Source organism: Phoca vitulina, unplaced genomic scaffold (genome assembly GCF_004348235.1).
Source record: "Phoca vitulina isolate PV1807 unplaced genomic scaffold, GSC_HSeal_1.0 scaffold2, whole genome shotgun sequence".
Lineage (NCBI taxonomy): Eukaryota > Metazoa > Chordata > Mammalia > Carnivora > Phocidae > Phoca > Phoca vitulina.
This window is the reverse complement of record NW_022589705.1, coordinates 11140776-11158226: the sequence shown is the minus strand read 5'-3', so window position 1 is coordinate 11158226 and position 17451 is coordinate 11140776. Positions and strand designations below refer to the sequence as shown.

General features: G+C 47.0%; 1 protein-coding gene across 3 annotated transcripts in view; it reads left to right on the top strand.

The window, feature by feature from the left end:
* KIAA1324 (KIAA1324 ortholog) overlaps positions 1-17451 on the top strand; it is a 65452-nt gene that overhangs the window by 23825 nt on the left and 24176 nt on the right. For all 3 annotated transcript variants that reach the window (XM_032422040.1, XM_032422041.1, XM_032422039.1), the window contains 6 exons: positions 8126-8246; positions 10328-10520; positions 15298-15445; positions 15945-16025; positions 16603-16708; positions 16840-16989. In XM_032422040.1, coding sequence (XP_032277931.1) covers positions 8126-8246; positions 10328-10520; positions 15298-15445; positions 15945-16025; positions 16603-16708; positions 16840-16989 — 799 coding nt within the window. The remainder of the gene's footprint in view (positions 1-8125; positions 8247-10327; positions 10521-15297; positions 15446-15944; positions 16026-16602; positions 16709-16839; positions 16990-17451) is intronic.

The following is a 17451-nucleotide window of genomic DNA, read 5'->3' as shown; positions in this document are numbered from 1 at the left end:
GAAGCTGAAAACCCAGAGTGGAATAGAAAATGCTGCAAGAAGGGGCAGCATAAGGCCAGGGCTCCCCCATACTCCTTCAGACTGGGAACCCCAGGGCTCCCGGCATCCTTGTTGCTAGGCAACAGCACACAGATTGAGGACAGCCAGCAGGGCCCAGCCTGCCTGGGGTCTGTTTGCTTTGGCTGCTGCTGGGTCTGGTGCCTGTTCTGGGGGAGAGGCTGTGTCCACTTGCAAGGACAGGAAACACCTGACTAGGAGCGTGATTAAGGGAAGGCCACAAAGACATCCTCGACTCTGCCTCCGTGCCTGCAATTCCACCTTGAGCCATTTGCTCCTTCAAGCAGAGTCTGGGGTGTCAAAATTTGGTTAAAACAAAATCTTCACTGAGAAGAATGAATATGTAAGATTTTAGAAAAACAAAACAAAACAAAACACAGCATTGCTTCGTTCAAGCTGGGAAATCCCCACTCGCCTCCAAAAGGGCTTTCTAAACCCCTAGACTCTGGACCATAATTTGAAAATCCTTGACTTAAATTATTTCAGCCCCCCTGTTAAAAAGTAAACAGCCTTTGTGGGGCAAAATAGTAAGCTATTTTTTTTTTTAATTTTATTTATTTATTTGAGAGAAAGAATGAGAGAGAGAGAGAGCACATGAGAGGGGGGAGGGTCAGAGGGAGAAGCAGACTCCCCGCTGAGCAGGAAGCCCGATGCGGGACTCCATCCTGGGACTCCAGGATCGTGACCTGAGCCGAAGGCAGTCGCTTAACCAACTGAGCCACCCAGGCACCGAATAGTAAGCTATTTTTAAATTACTAATTTTATGACAGATTTTCATGGTTTTCTGCTGGGGGAGAGGGGTGGTGGATCACAGACTCCTTTGAGGATCTGATGAAATCTATACACCCTCTGCCCAGGAAAATGCCCATACCTGCCATTCTGCATCTCGTTGTATCAGGGAAGTGGTCCATGGGCTGTAGATTAAGGATCTCTGTCTTGTGGGACATTTGTTTATCTGATTTGCTTCCAAATAGGACAAACACTTAAGTCTTAAGGCATAGAAGGGTGAGTTTTGAAGGAGGGAGAGAAGAAGGGGAAAAAGATCTAGACCAGAATCAGAATCTTGGGGATGGGGGCGCCTGGGTGGCTCAGTCGTTGAGCATCTGCCTTGGACTCAGGTCATGATCCCAGGGTGCTGGAATCGAGCCCCATATTGGGCTCCTGGCTCAGTGGGGAGCCTGCTTCTCCCTCTCCCTCTGCCTCTGCGCCTGCTCATGCTCTCTCTCTGTCTGTATCTCTGTGTCTCAAATGAATAAATAAAATCTTTAAAAAAAAAGAGTCTTGGGGCTGGAGCCCAGGAATCTGTATTTTTAACACGACCTCCAGGCAGTTGTGATGATCAGATAGACGTGGGCACCTGAGGTCTGGAGGTGGTATGTCTAGGTCCTAGGGCCCAGGAGACACTGCTACTGAGTTAGCAGTCCTTTTGAGAGTGAGGAGGAGGGAGGGAGAGAGGGAGAAGTTCTGCTGCTCTCCCCAGTCTGATAGGCTGGGGAACAATAGGAAAGATCCTGTGTTCATAATGGGAAACTGAGGTCACTGTGCCCCTGAGCCTCAGCCAGACCATTCATCCAAAACTTGAATGAGGGCACTCCAAAGCAAAAAGAACAAAGAACAGGAGTTCATCCTGTTAAGGTTAGGCCTAAGAGAAAATTTCATTTGGGACACTGATGTTCAAATTCTGATATTTCTCTGTGGTTTTCCATGTTCCGTATGCCGTCTTGCCCAGCAAAGGTTAGTGTCTCCTTGATAGTCAGGATTGTTTCATGGGATCTGCTCCCATCTGAGTCAGGTGCTTTCCAAGCAAAGAAGGATTTGCCACTGAGTCAACAAATACCTATTGATCCCACTGTGTCAAGCTTAGGGTGTTTGCCTGGCCTGCTCTGCCCCCATCCTGACATTCCCTCCGGAGGATCTGTTTTTCAGGGATGGCAAAGAGTAGGGGATGAGCCTGCAGTTGGGGGAAGAGCAGGAGGCGGCCTCCTCCAGACCCCAAGGCCTATAGTCAAAATCCAGGTTTACTTAAGAACCTGTTCCTTGACGCAAGCCCTGTCCCAGACAAGACAAATGCAAGTCGTGTTTATCTTCTGCTTCCTTGGTGGTTGTGGCTTTCTGCAACAGGGACTTGGTGCTACTCAGATTTAGGGTATGAGAGCCCCTGCTTGGCTCTGTCTATCCTGCCTGTGGCAGGGGACGTATCCCCTTCTCCCCCTGTTGCTGTTGGCAGTGAGTCCTCACCCTGTCAATGTTTTACGCAAGTGTAGCTGTTTATCCAATTCGAAGAGTGAAGATTTGTGCATTCCAATGTAAAAATAAAAAATAAAAATAAAAATAAAAAATAACAACTTCCAGAAGGGAGGACTAGGTGAAAGTAAATGGGGAGTGGGCACAGGTAGATGAACAAGAATGGCAGGAATTAAGTATTGAAACTGGGGGATGGGGGTCATTATATTCTGTTTTTAAAAAGTAAGTATTTGACATTTTTGACAATAAAAAGTAAAAAAAAAAAAAAGGACTTGGAGATGTCTGTTTTCGCTTACAAATCTCCCTCCCTGATCAAGAACCTTAAAGAAACTCATACTCTTTACCCTAGTAAATTCCACTTCTGGGAATGTATCCAAATCAAATAATGAGAGATACACAGAAGGCTTCATAGTAGTGTTATTTAAAATAAGGAAAAAGTTGGACAAAACTCAGTGTTAAAGGAACTACGGTCCAGCCATTAAAGACACGGGAAAGTGCTTGTGACCAAAATTGTAAAAAAAAAAAAAAAAAAGTCAGAGTACAGAACTCCAAACTGTATGATCTTCATTTTGTTTTCAGAAATGCATGTGCGCGTATAGAAAAGGACTCTAAAGAAATGCAATCGTATGTTTGAAGTAGTGATCTCTGCTTGCTGGGCTTGCAGTCGATGTTTACTGCCATTTTAATTGTAGTCTGTATTTTCATCTTTTCTGCAATGAACATGGATTACTTTGATAATTATTTTAAAAACTGAGCAGTGCCATTTTGAAGGAAGCAGGGGGCAACGGTGGAAGAGAGAACAGATTACCGTGCAGGATCCGGCCATAGAAGAATAAGATATCAGAAGCAGAAGGAATCGTAGAAATGGTCTAAGTTCAACCTTCTCAGTAAACTGAGAACATGTGGCCAACCGGACTGGGGAAATGCCCTGGCAGGAAGAAGGTCGGAGAAACAATGGACCTCACAGCCACCCGATCACCCAGTGCCTCTCCCTATGACAGTCTTGCCCGACCCTCTCTGTCTAATGGGCCCTGCTGTCACAAAGATTACTTCGAAGGAGTGAGGTTAATATCTGGCCTTGTCATGGCTTTCAAACCACCATGAGTTGAAAAAGAAACAGTGTGGTTCCATGGTTATTGTCAAGTTGGGATCAGAGACGTGTTATAGCCTTTGCCAGAGTCTTCAGACATGGCCTCAGTCCATTTGGGCTGCTCTAACAGAATACTGTAGCCTGGGTAGCTTCAAGGGCAAGCATTTCTTACTCATGGTTCTGGAGGCTAGGAAGTCCAAGATCAAGGTGATCAGGTGTAGGCAGATCCAGTGTCAGGGGAGAGCACTCTGTCTGGTTTGCAGATAACCTTCTCACTGTGTCCTCTCTTATATGAGACTCTGTTCCTCGTATAAGGATACTGATCCCTTCATGGGGGCTCCAGCCTCATGTCCTAATTACCTCCCAAAGGCCTCACCTCCAAATACTATCATATCAGGGCTTCACCATATGAATTTGGGGGAGGGGGACACAAATATGCAGTCCATAACAGATATCAAAACCTTCTCTGGAGAAAGTGGGGGCAAGCAAGAATGTGCAAGGATAATTAATTATAGAGGATGGCAGAAGACCAGAAATTTGCCTACTTACATACATGTTTATGATCTGTCTCCTCCCTGCCCTATACCTGCCAGCAGACTCCCCACCACATACGCATCTGCACTCCGTGAGAGCGGCGACCGTCTCAGACACCACTGCTTCCCCAGAACTTAGCACAGAAGAGGCCCTCAGGAACCTCTTGTCGAATGAGGAATGAGTGAACACCATTTTCCTAGAATGTGGGAGACCCGACATGTTCCAAGTTAACAGTGTTTCCAGACTTTAAACATTTTAATTCCAAAAGAGCAGAATGTTTGAAAAACAATATTTTCCGGGGGCACCTGGGTGGCTCAGTCATTGAGCGTCTGCCTTCGGCTCAGGTCATGATCCCAGGGTCCTGGGATCGAGCCCCACGTTGGGCTCCCTGCTCCGTGGGAAGCCTGCTTCTCCCTCTCCCCCCCGCCCCCCAGCTTGTGTTCCCTCTCTCGCTGTGTCTCTCTCTCTGTCAAATAAATAAATTAGATCTTTAAATAAAAAAACAAAAAAACCCAATATTTTTCGGCACTTCATGTTGATTTTGCACAACTGCAGCACGATGCTTTCAAGAGCTGTCGGTAGCAAGCACAAAAGCACCAGGGGACCGCCAGGGATGGGCATATCTAGTAGAGACTGTCATGATGTCCGCTCTATCTGTTGTCTTCCACTCCTTCCTCCACTCCTCCCTCTTGGTGTCTTTTTAATTTGGCCAATAGATATACTTTTCTCTGGGGGATATTTCTTAAATGTAGACTACCAGATCATAGGCTTCTACTCTCTGGGGTGTACTTAGTAGGAGGATAAGTCAGAGATTGGGCAGGTTCCTGTAGCATAATTTTTTTTTTAATTTTAAAAATCGTAGTGAAATACACTTCTCTCTCCTTCTGCCCCTCCCCCCTCAAATAAATAAACATAAATCTTAAAAAAAATAAAATTGTGATTTGGATATATGTCATATCACTGTGCATGGAAAGCAAGGAACTGTGTGCTGGACATACATACCAAATACATTGGTGTGTCTCCTTTGTCAATCTGTATGTTAGGCAGACTGTACACTTTCAAAGATAGATCATTGGGTACTTGATTTATTCGTAGAACGCTGGTTATAGTCGAGGCGTGCTGCCAGTTAATGTCCCTGATTTAACTGTCTGTCTAAGCTTATGTCTTGAATGGTGAAATTCTCCAAGTGTAGCTCAGATTTGAAACAGCTGCAGCAGACCCAACCACCTTGGAGGGTGGAAATATCCCCAAGTGACATGAAGTAAATTAACACATATTGAAAGGGGAATTTTCTAAGGCTAGGAATCAACCATTTTCCCAGCAAACCTCCTACCCAAGTGGGACCCAGGGGACACCAAATGAAAGGCGGCGAAAAGAAACGGACTTGGCCTGTGTGTCTCCAAAAAGCCAAATGCAGTCCGAGTGAACTGGAATGATCTGCCCAAACAGATTAGGTATTTTAACACCAATTCTCAGACCTCAGAAGTGAGTCTGCCTCCTGGCAGACAACCAACACTGTCTTATTTAATTTTTAGATTTGGCTGTTAAATTTGGCCCAATGGGAGCTTGTGTTCGGACGTATGAAGGTGGCGGATTTCGGGTGGGAAGGCCCGGGTTCCAGCTCAGTGACTTACCTGCTGTGTGAACTCGGACAGGCCATTTCACCTCCTTGAAAGTGTTTTCTCACCTGTACAACGAGGGAAAACTACTGCTCTGCTTGCCTTATGGGGAATTTGAAGATCAAATGAGACCGTGTTTGGGAACTGTGAAATCACTATGTGGATGACCAGCATAATTATGTTCACAGGCAGAACATCGAATCCCTTCTGCCTGGTTCACTCAATTCTGCATTTAATTTACACACTGTGGATTTTTTTTTTTTTTTTTTAAAGATTTTATTTATTTATTTGACAGAGACACAGTGAGAGAGGGAACACAAGCCGGGGAGCAGGAGAGGGAGAAGCAGGCTTCCTGCGGAGCAGGGAGCCCGATGCGGGGCTCGATCCCAGGACCCCAGGATCATGACCTGAGCCAAAGGCAGACGCTTAACGACTGAGCCACCCAGGCGCCCCACACTGTGGATTTTAACCCTCATTCTTCTTTTTTTTTTTTAAGGATTTTATTTATTTGAGAGAGAGAGAATGAGAGAGAGAGCATGAGAAGGGGGATGGACAGAGGGAGAAGCAGTCTCCCTGCTGAGCAGGGAGCCCGATGCGGGACTCCATCCCAGCACTCCAGGATCTGAGCCGAAGGCAGTCACTTAACCAACTGAGCCACCCAGGCGCCCTTAACCCTCATTTGTGCAGGAAAACCCTTTGGGGAGTATCATTTCAAGACCTGGAACTGCTATATGTGTAGTTGCCCTATTCATCTCAGAGTCCTCTGAGATAAGGAAAAGACTGGAATTATGGGGAAAAATAGACCCAGAGAGACAGTAGCCCAAGGGCACAAAGGATTGCCATCCTGCTATTCTTTCTTTTCTAGAGGACACTGACATCTAAGTCCAAAGATTCTCATCAAAAGTTAGGCTCACAGTTCCCCCAATTTTCCCCTTCTTTGCATCTTCTCCCTGTGGATGAAAATGCTGAGTTTGTGTGTTGCTATCTTGAACCCTACTGGACACAACACTTAGTAACTCTAATGATTGGGCATAAAATATATATCTGGTAAATATTTATAATAGAGGGAAATAAAATCGTTCTCTTACCATCTTAAGTTTCTGAGACTACAGCTCGAGAAACGACACGTTCACCTTATTTTCCACAAATCTGAGGTGCCATTGCTTCTAAGACCCACCATTTTTTTTTTTTAATATTTTATTTATTTATTTGACAGAGAGAGAGACACAGCGAGAGAGGGAACACAAGCAGGGGGAGCGGGAGAGGGAGAAGCAGGCTTCCCGCTGAGCAGGAAGCCCGATGCGGGGCTCGATCCCAGGACCCTGGGATCATGACCTGAGCTGAAGGCAGACGCTTAACGACTGAGCCACTCAGGTGTCCCTAAGACCCACCATTTTTTACGCACTGCAAAGAGAGGAAAAGCTTTATCAGTTAAAATATGACACAGTGCTTTCTCATTGTGTCAGTTGTGATTTCACAGATGTTAAAATGTGAAAGAAATATGCACCTTAGAACAGATGAAATGCAGTGTGTTTACCTCTTCCAAAAGGTAAAGTTTTCTCCTTTTGGTTCTGATGCATTCTTAGATTAGCAAACTTCAAAAATGGTCTCATTTTTGGTCTCTGCTCCTTGCGTTTACACATGGTATGCAATCATGCTTTTAGGTGGGTTGAAGGGGGACATTAAATCTATTTTTCTTATGGATACTATAGTACCAAGTACTTCGGCACTTGAATATAGATTTAGGTAAAGGCGGCTTATAAAATACTTGTCAGAGCCCAAATTACATTAATCCTGTGGTCTGTCACTTATTACAAGATTTAAAAGAGGAAGAAATGTTTAAGGGTATGGGATGCATCTATTGTGGTCTTTTTTCCTGCCACACAGTGCTTTTTATTATTTTTGTTGTTACTATTATTCTATGTAACGCTTGATTTGGCGGTTTAGTGGCTGTTGTTTAGGTTATTCTTGGTTCAGGAAAGAGACTGAACTGTGAGTTTCCCACTGCACAGAGAAATTAGGCATGAACAGGTTCAGATGATGAGAGCTGCCTGGGTGGAAATAATGATGTTTTCATAAAATGCAAGGTGGGAATTTGGAGTCTTTCTGCGCAGAAGGGAGTATGAAGAACAGGGAAATACAGCTTCTGTGACAATCCTTTGCACGTTTTTCATGGACCAGAACTTGCTCATAATTCTACTGTAGGACAAGAAAAACTGCACCTGTTTCTAACTCGCTCTGTAGTTACCTTCTCACCTTACTCTGGCCTATCAGGTCATTCCTTATACACAACAGCCAAGAGAGTCAACACACAGAAAAGATTTCTAAGGACTAGACCATGGCCGGGTGGAGAGGAAGGATCCAAGTCATTGTAGCTCCTGTAGGCTTCCTAACGAGCATTTGGGCACCATGATCCTTGCTCCCTGCCTGGGAGGAGGAGGGTATGGGGGCGGGGCGTGGCTGGCGTGGTACTACGTTGGCGAGTGTCGGTAGCCGTCATGCTGGGTGGGCAGCGGGTGGAAAACTATTAATGTCTGGTCACCACTAACCCACATCTTGCCCACTTTTGTCTCCCCTGCAGTCGGAGTACCACTACGAGTACACCGCGTGTGATAGCACGGGATCCAGGTGGAGGGTCGCTGTGCCGCACACCCCGGGCCTGTGCACTAGCCTCCCCGACCCTGTCAAGGGCACCGAGTGCTGTAAGCGGTCCTGCCTCTCGCCCTTGGCCTCTGCCCCAAGCCTCCTGCCATCGGACATAAGCCCTCCCTGACGGTGCCGCTGGCTTAAGGAATCAGATCTTTCCCTCAGTTAGCCCTCCACCCCTTTGAGCTTTGGCGCGGGAATGTTATTTCATGGCTGCAAACTGGGTATCTAAATTTGCTTTTATTTTCATTTTTCTTTTAATTGAAATCTCATCAGGGGATAAAGGATGAGCAACTCCAGCTGTGTGCCACTCAGATCTTTCTTTTTTTCCCAGTTTGCATCCATTTGCTTTTGTGCCTGTGCAGATCTCTCCAATCTACACTCCCCAGCCACAATCAGTCATTAGGAAAGACTGTGATTTGCTTTTGTTCTTGAAAAGGAAACCAGAGAAGATGAATTTCTGCAGAGACAGATCTTTAAACTGCACTGGGCATCGCCTCAGGGGATGAGAATCTTCCCCAGTGGCGGAGCTGCCGTGCAGTTGGGAAGACTGTGACCTGTCTGCAGCCCCACCCCCACCTCTGTGACTCTGTCGTCCCAACTTTTCCACAGCTGGCAGCTACTTCCCCTCCGCTGTTCTTTCTAGAAATGCAAAGGGGTAACACTAGGGACTAGAGTCAAAGAATACTTGAAGATTTGGAAAGGAGATGGGGGACATTTACATTCTAAAAAAAAAAAAAAAAAAGCTTGCCTAGTGCCTGGTTCAGTCAGAGAGCAAATAAATGCCTGTTAAATTAATGAGCTGATACTGCTAAGATCTGAGCAGGACCAAGGTGTGACTAATGCTAACCAAGGAGCCATCTTCAGGTAACTCGGCCAACTCAGTTGAGCTCCTCCTGTGTGCATGCCCTGTGACCCACAAAGAGACATAAGGCACAGTCTCTGCCTTCAGACACCTGCTGTCTGCTGGCAGAAGCAGACATTCATGCATCCATTCATTTCTTCAGCAAACCTTTATGGAGCCCCCGCCATGTCTGTGCCAGTCACTAAGCCACTGTCCCTGGAGGAGCCCAGAGCCTAGAGGGAGGCACACATCAATACGATGTGTTAATATGAGATGCAGAAGAATGGGAGTTACGGATGCTTAGGGATCAGGAAGAACTTGGGCAAAAAGTTTGCAGGTGGAAAAACCCCAGACATATTCAGGGAAGAACATGTGGTCTGGGGCAGGGGCAACACAGGGAAGGTGACGGAGAGGGCTGCGGCGGAGAAAAGCCTGTAGGGGGAGATCAAGCTGGAAAGTTAGGTTGAGGGAAAATTATGGAAGGCTTTGAATGCTTGGCTGAGAGCTTAATTCTATAACCAAAGGGGAGTGCATAATAGTACGTATCAGTGTTTTAGAAAGAGACCTCAGACCACAGAATGAGCAAAAAACCGGAAACAGGGAACTAGTTAGGGGGACCCTGCAGTGGTTGAGCTAATAGGCATGAGAATCCCGACCATCATGGTGGCAGTGGAACCAGAAAGGAGACAGAGGCCAGAGACTCAAGGCAGGAAATTCGTGGCTGAAGGGCTGGGCACCATTCAGAGGGGTCAGCATGAGAGGCCATGGTCTCCTCCACTGGAGAGCTCTCAGAATGGCCAAGGCTTTCCCTTAGGAACTGTCAGGGACAAGCCCAAAGTCCCTCAGCAAGGCAGAGTTCCCACAGCCCTGAATCTTTTTTTTTTTAATAACAGCTTTATTGAGATATAATTTGTATGTCATAAAATTCACCCCTTGCAAGTGTAAAGTCCAGTGTTTTTTTTGAATAATCACAGTTGTACCACCACTATCTAGCTTCACAATATTTTCATCACCCCCAAAAGAAATATCACATCCACGAGCAGTCTCTCCCCATGCTCCCCCACCCAAGTCCCTGGCACCACAAATCTGCTTTCTGTCTCTGTGGATTTGCCCATTTTGGACATTCCATATACATGGAATCATACAAGATGTGCCGTGGTTCTAAATCTCCACGGGGCAAACTCCTAGATCTCGATCCTCTGTTTCCCCTTTTAGGGTGCCCACAAGCCGCCCACTTCCTCTGGAGTGGCAGCAGCCTCACCACCCTGCCCTTATCCCCGCTCTGTGTTCCAGCCTTCTCCTGCAAAGCTGGGGAGTTTCTGGACATGAAGGACCAGTCCTGTAAGCCGTGCGCCGAGGGACGCTACTCCCTCGGCACGGGCATCCGGTTCGACGAGTGGGATGAGCTGCCCCATGGCTTTGCCAGCCTCTCAACCAACATGGAGCTGGAGGACAGCACCACTGAGTCCATGGAGAACTGCACTGCGTGAGTGCCTCTCCCCCTCCCCTCCCCTGTGCTGCTCTGGGGAGGATGGAAACAAGGGAGCCAAGCAGCCAAGGGGAGGCTGGAGCAGCTTCCCACAGGACTGTTGGACATGACGCCCACCTCAGCCCACTCTTACTGGTCCAAACTTACCGGTGACTGACAGGCGCTTGTAAGAGGATAATAGGTGGATAAGGTGGACAAGGGTTAAATGGCCCGGTTCACTTAAAACAAAACCTAGTTGGATTTCCACCATGGGATTTTGGATCGGCGATAAACTTCCTCAACTTGATTTCAACACAATGTGCAAAGCGTTAGGGATCTTCCTGGCTTTGGTGCTAACTTCTAAAACTGATCAGCCCAACCGGAGTTTATAGGGTTGGGGGGGATAGTCTAGGACCAGAGCTTTGGTCAGTGGCGGTCCAAACCCCTTGAAACCCCGGGGACCTGAAAATTTTCCAGCTCAGAAAGCGATCTTTTCAGTACTTGAAAAGCTCAGCCCCAGGTTCTGTGGGAACTGGTGAGCTATCCTTATCATATCTTTGGATTTTTAATTCCGGGGACAGAAATTAAAAGATGCGCCTTTTATGTGTCAGGCACTGTTCTGGATGCTTTCCCTATATTACTTTCTATAGTCCTCTCAAGAACCCTCTGCAGTTGGTATTATTGTTCCCTTTACACAAATGAGGAACTGGAGGCTCAGAGAGGTTAAGTGACTTGTCCTTTTTTACCCAGCTTAGAACCAGTGATACTGGAATTCAGACCCAGTCCCAAGCTTTCTACTGCCCTGTGCAGACACTCTCAAATAACATGTAGCGTACGCAAGGCAATGCTGGGTTCTTACGGAGGAATTGTGAAGGGATGCACAGATGGAAAAGACAGTCACCCACTGCTCCTTGTTAAATATTGACAAAGAAGATGAGAGAAGGGCCACCTGGGTGCCTCAGTATTAAGCATCTGACTCTTGATTTCAGCTCAGGTCACGATCTCAGGGTTGTGAGACGGAGCCCCACGTCGGGCTCTGAGCTCAGCATGGAGCCTGCTTAAGATCCTCTCTCTCCCTCTGCCCCTCCCCCTTTAAAAAAAAAAAAAAGAAGAAGATGTGAGAAAAGTATATGAAAGTTGCTCTTATACCCAAGCAATCAAAAGGATAAAAAGAAGTTAATAATTGTTTACACTTGTATTACACTTGGAGTTCTAAAACTGGGACCAATGTCTCCCATTCCTACACTTAAATAGAAGTACCATTATTGAGAAGAAAAAAAAGGAAGCACCATTATCAGAGACAGGCAGCAGGCATTGTATGGTCCAATTTTAAAGTCACTTTAGAGTTTAATATTATGTGTCAAAATCATTGGCATGACCAGGTTGTCAGCAGATATAAAGCCAGAGAGGATTAAAGCTGAAAGGGGACCCATTTGCTTCCTAATAGAGAATGTGATTGACCTCAAACAAGGTGCAGGCCTGGCTCACTCAGTCAATTCTTACCCACACGAAGAAAGGGTTTCTCTCTCTCTGGGGACCTCCCTGAGAGTCCAGAAATCATTACCACTCAGCAAGACAGGATGTGGGCCGGTTAATAACAACTGTGTTTCCATAGCACAGAGGGCTTCAGGGCCTGGATCTTAAGGCAGCCTGAGACATCCCCGGGAGTGGGGGGAAAAAGATGTTTCTCCTCTGTAGAAACAGAGAGGGCATGGGCACCTAGAGAGGCTTTGTGATTTCCCCACTGCCCTCAGAAAGGCGGGAGTGGGGCTAGTACCAAGGTACCGAGGGCCTGGCTTTCTTGCTCAACTGTGTGTTTACCTGAATCCATGCCCCCTGCCTCCAACCTGACCGGAGCCCGCCTCCTGCCTGTTCTGCCTCTGGTACCCAGCCTTCTCTTCTGGCCAACTCCGGCTTCACCCTCAGCTCTCTGCCTAAATGTCACTTCCGGGGAGATGCCGGCCCTGGCCCCATAGATTCCCATTACATACACACTCTTGCACCATCTTATGTTTCTCTTTATGGCACTTATCAGACTAATTACTATGTGATTAGTTGTGTGATTAGTTAAGTGTCCTAATCACTTCGGTGCCTCAATTTCTTCATCCTAAAAAAAAAAAAAGTGATAAACACGGTATTCTTCTTATAGGTTGTGGTAAGGATTAAATGAAATGATCCGTGTGAAGAATTTGGAGCAATGCCTGGCTAGAAATCAATCAACACATGTTGTTATTATTGAATGTGAAATGATCTTCACCGGAGACAGCTCTGACAAAACCCAGAATCATGATGCCTTGTGCAAATGTAGCCCACTTATGGCATCCTTTTGATTATTCATCTCACTTTGGGAGTTATTTATAGATAATGCCATGAAGCACATCAGCATTAAGTGTTGTCTCTTAACAGGAGAAACCAATACCATTAGGTTAGTTGGGGTGTCTGGGATGAGCTCGGTTTAGGCATTTTGGATATGCTTCCATTTGAGAATAACACTATTGAAGAACTGAAGTACATGTTATCATTCTAACACACGCAGGGGGAAACCAGTGGACTAACTGGAGGTCCCCTTCACTGGCCATTGTTAATAATTGCCTGGGCTCACAGAGTCTGTCAGCCAGCCAGGAGGACAGACAATAAGAAGAATTAAATAAATTAAAGAGGGATTAGAATATGATCGGAGGAGGAAGCCGGATTGCAAATAAACTAAAGAAAAGATGCTGAACCTCACTAATAATCAGGAAAATAAGATTTAAAGCCCGAGGAGCTGCTCTCTCCTACCATATCACATTGGCAAAAACTTTACAGTCTGACTATTCCAAATTTGGGAGCATGTGGAGCAACAGGAACTCTCTCACCTGCCAGTGGGCGTATATCGGTAGGAACCACTTTGGAGAACAGTGTGGCAGGAGCTGGTAAAGTTGGAGGTTCACATGCCCTCTAACCCAGCATCCCCCTCAGACATGCATACAAGGAGAGGAACAAGAATGTTTCGAACAGGAGTGTGTACAATAGCAAAAAAAAATGGAAACAATCTAAAAGTCGATCAGTGAGTAATAGGTAAATAAATATGGTAGGCAAAATTAGATAGTAGCAAAAATGAAGAAAGAGCTTCACGTGCGGATATGGATGAATCCCACAATCATTATATTGAAACAAACAAAAAGAGCAAGTTTCAGAACACATAAGTATGATGCCATTTACATGGGGTTTAAAAACATGCAAAAGCACGATCATAGAACATATTGTTTAGAAATAGCTGTATAATTAGTAAAGGGTAAAGAACCACGTGGAGATGATAAGCACCATATTCCAGAAAGTGGTTACTTGGCTGAAAGGAGCAGGTGGTAGTCAAGGGCTTGAGATTCACCGGGTGTACACCAAGGCTTCTGCTGTATTGTATTTCTTTCTCTTTTTTTTTCAAAGATTTTATTTATTTATTTGACAGAGAGAGCACAAGCAGGGGGAGAGGAGCAGAGGGAGGAGCGGAGGGAGAGGGAGAAGCAGGCTCCCTGCCTCCCCCCAGGCGCCCCCTCTGTATTGTATTTCTTAAGCACAGTGGTGGTCTTTAATCTTTCATAGTATGTATAATTGAAGTAAAAAAAAGCTGTGGCTATGAGCAGAGAATCGGTGAGAGCTCAGGGTGCACATAGCAGAGGTCGGTAGAGTCAAGGAGGACTTCTCAAATGAGGTGACATTTATTCTAAGACACGAGTAGGAATTAAAAGAGAGAGGGAGGGGCTCCTGAGTGGCTCAGTCGGTTAAGCGTCTGACTCTTGCTTTCGGCTCAGGTCATGATCTCAGGGTCCTGAGATCGAGCTCCATGTGGGGCTCTGCGCTAGCTGTGGAGACTGCTTAAGTTACTCTCTCTCCCTCTCCCTCTGCCACTCCTCCTCCAATACATAAATAAATAAATAAACAAACAAAGGAAGAAATGCTGGCGTGCTGGAGTCTAGAGAGTGGGTGAGGATTTGTCCCTGTTCTGAGGGCAGCAGGGAAGTGGCATGGTCAGATTTTTGTTCTGGAGGACCTCTGCAGCCGCAGTGTGGAGGAGGGATTGCAGGCGGCAGGACTGGATACAGGGAGGCAAGCTAGGGGCTGCTTCAGAGCTGGGCGGTGGGGGGTGCAAGGAAGAGGGAGAGCCCGGGGCAGGGTTGGACCAAGTTGAAAGATATTTAGAAAATGAAATCACAAGACTAGATTGATTGTCTCTGAGGTGCTCTGGCCTTCCTTCTTCCCAGTTACCAGTTACATGCAGCATCTAAAAGTGGGCACTTCCAGAAAAACAGGTGGGCTAGACTGGATGGACTCTTGGGTTCTGAAGACCAGCAGAGTCTGCTGACTTTCTCTGACGGCTCTGGAGTTAGGCAGACCTGGGTTTGAATCTCAGCCCTGCCACTTGCTGGCTGTGGGACATCAGGCAAGGCATCCACCTAGCCTCAGTTTCATCATCCATTAAATGGGAAAGAAAAGAAGTCATGAATACAAAACATGTAGTTCAGTACCTGGGAGATAGTAAGCAACCAATAAACGTTACCCAGCTCCCCCTCACAACACCTGTCATCTATCTTCTGGATGGTTCTGTATAATGTGGGGGCGCACCTACCTGTCTTCCTTGTGTCAGGTGTATCTCCAGGCTCCTTGATCTGGAGGTCATTCTTGTTCATGTCTAAATTCCCATTTGTGAATCACAAGTCTGGAGTTCCTCAGAGACCCAGCAGGACATGAGACCTGCACTTTGCACAAAGCAAGGCGGGCCGTGCCCCTACCAGTGAACTTGGCTCCTGTTCCCTCACAGGTCCAAGTGGGTTCCCCTGGGTGACTACATCTCCTCCAACACGGACGAATGCACAGCCACGCTGATGTACGCCGTCAACCTAAAGCAGTCCGGCACGGTCAGCTTCGAGTACTACTACCCAGACTCCAGCATCATCTTTGAGTTTTTTGTAAGCCCCTGGCCACGGGGGAGGATGGGAGGTAAAGACTCTCCAAGGCTCAGATGCATTGACAGGAATCACAAGCATATTTCTGGTTGGGGATTTTCCTCAGTGGTCTTCCCTCTGGAGAGAAACTGTGGACAAAATGAGCTGAGACTTCCAGAGGCGAGGAGAAAGGCAGAAGGTGGGGGGCCTCTGAAAGGGAAGAGTAGGGTCCAGGAGACCCCAGGCGTTCTGCCCGCATAGACATGAAAACAGCATGTAAAGGCTTCTGAGTTACAAGTTCCCTCTTTGGTGTTGATGCCCTGATGTTTTGTGTGTAACTAGCTCCCGCCCTACTTCAAGGCTCATGTGTTCTGAGCTCAGTCCCTAAAGGAAACTGGCAGCTTTTCTCCCATAAGAAGGGCCCTCTGGATGGCCGTGACAGCATGGCAGGACGAGGGGTGGTGGTAAGGAAACCATTTTCTTGGAAAGCTGAGACTCTCTTCCCAAACTCCTGCCTCCTCAGGTTCAGAATGACCAATGCCAGCCCAATGTAGATGACTCCAGGTGGATGAAAACCACAGAGAAAGGATGGGAATTCCACAGTGTGAGTATTGTACCAGCCTCCCCGGAGCCTTTCCTGGGGATACCAGCAAAGGGGCCATGGGCTTTTCCTCCAAGGAGAGCTTCTTCCCAGTCTGGAATCCCACCCCTCTGTCCCTAAAGGGCAGGCATCTGACCTGAGGAGGATGCCATAGTTTCTGTCCTCTTGAGTTGACAGAGTATGGGTGTGAGATGACTTGCACCCATGGCCTGACCCCAAGGATCAGCAGCTTGCCAGCTCTAAGGGCCAGGTCTTCTGGGGATCGGGTGTGGATACAAAGAACCAGAGAAGAATGAGGGAACTCCACTCACCCCTCCTGTCAGTACCTTCAGGCTTCCTTGTGGGTCTCACCTTGGAGATACTCGCGGTATATGTGGGTGAGGGAGGGCCACGAGAGGGTGGTAAGAGGAGGCTTCAAAGCAGAGAGGAGCTAAGCTGAGCTGGGAGAAAGGGCAAAGCTGAGGAAGTCCAGGGAGGGGATCAGAAAAGGTGCAGCCCTGCTGAGGGTAAAGGGGACGGGTCCCCACCAGAGGCTAATGTGATGGATTAGGGATCTCTGTCTTCCTGGTTGTGGCATTAGGTCGAGCTAAACCGAGGCAATAATGTCCTCTATTGGAGAACCACAGCCTTCTCAGTGTGGTCCAAAGTCTCCAAGCCTGTGCTGGTGAGAAACATCGCCATAACAGGTACCGACAGGGGGCGGGGCCTGGGGTCTGTTGCTGACTTCCTGACTCTGCGGGCACGGTGGGGGCCAGCCCCCAGGGGGCTCAGTCTCCAGGCTCAACCCTTGATTTTCCATGCTGTTCTTCCTCCCTAGGGGTGGCCTACACTTCAGAATGTTTCCCCTGCAAACCTGGCACATATGCAGACAAACAGGGCTCTTCTTCTTGTGAACTTTGCCCAGCCAACTCCTATTCAAATAAGGGGGAAACTTCCTGCCACCAGTGTGACCCTGACAAATACTCAGGTGATGTTTCTGAGGGAGGATAGAATTTGGTGGTGGGGTGGGGGTACCAACAAACACAGGAAGGAGAACCATCCTTCTGGCCACCCCTGCTTTCTGGACGCTGGAAGCACCCTGCTGATCCATACTCCACCGATCACTCTGGAAGCAAAAATGAGATCGTTCAGCAAGTAATTAGTGAGCCTCTACTATCTGCCAGGTCTTATTCCAGGTGCTTGGACTACATCAGCGAACAAAATAGACAAAGTTCGCTATCTTCATGGAATTTACATTCTGGTGGTGGGGGGGGGTGAGACAGACAATAAACAGTAACGATAATAAATATATAATAAATTATAGTATGGTAGACAGTAAAATGTGCAGGGTGCTGTGGCAAAAAGAAAAAGTAGCTCAGGGGTAGAGGGATTAGGAAAGCTAGGGAAAGGGGTTGCAATTTTTTTTTTCCCCTAAGCAGTGAAATTTGTA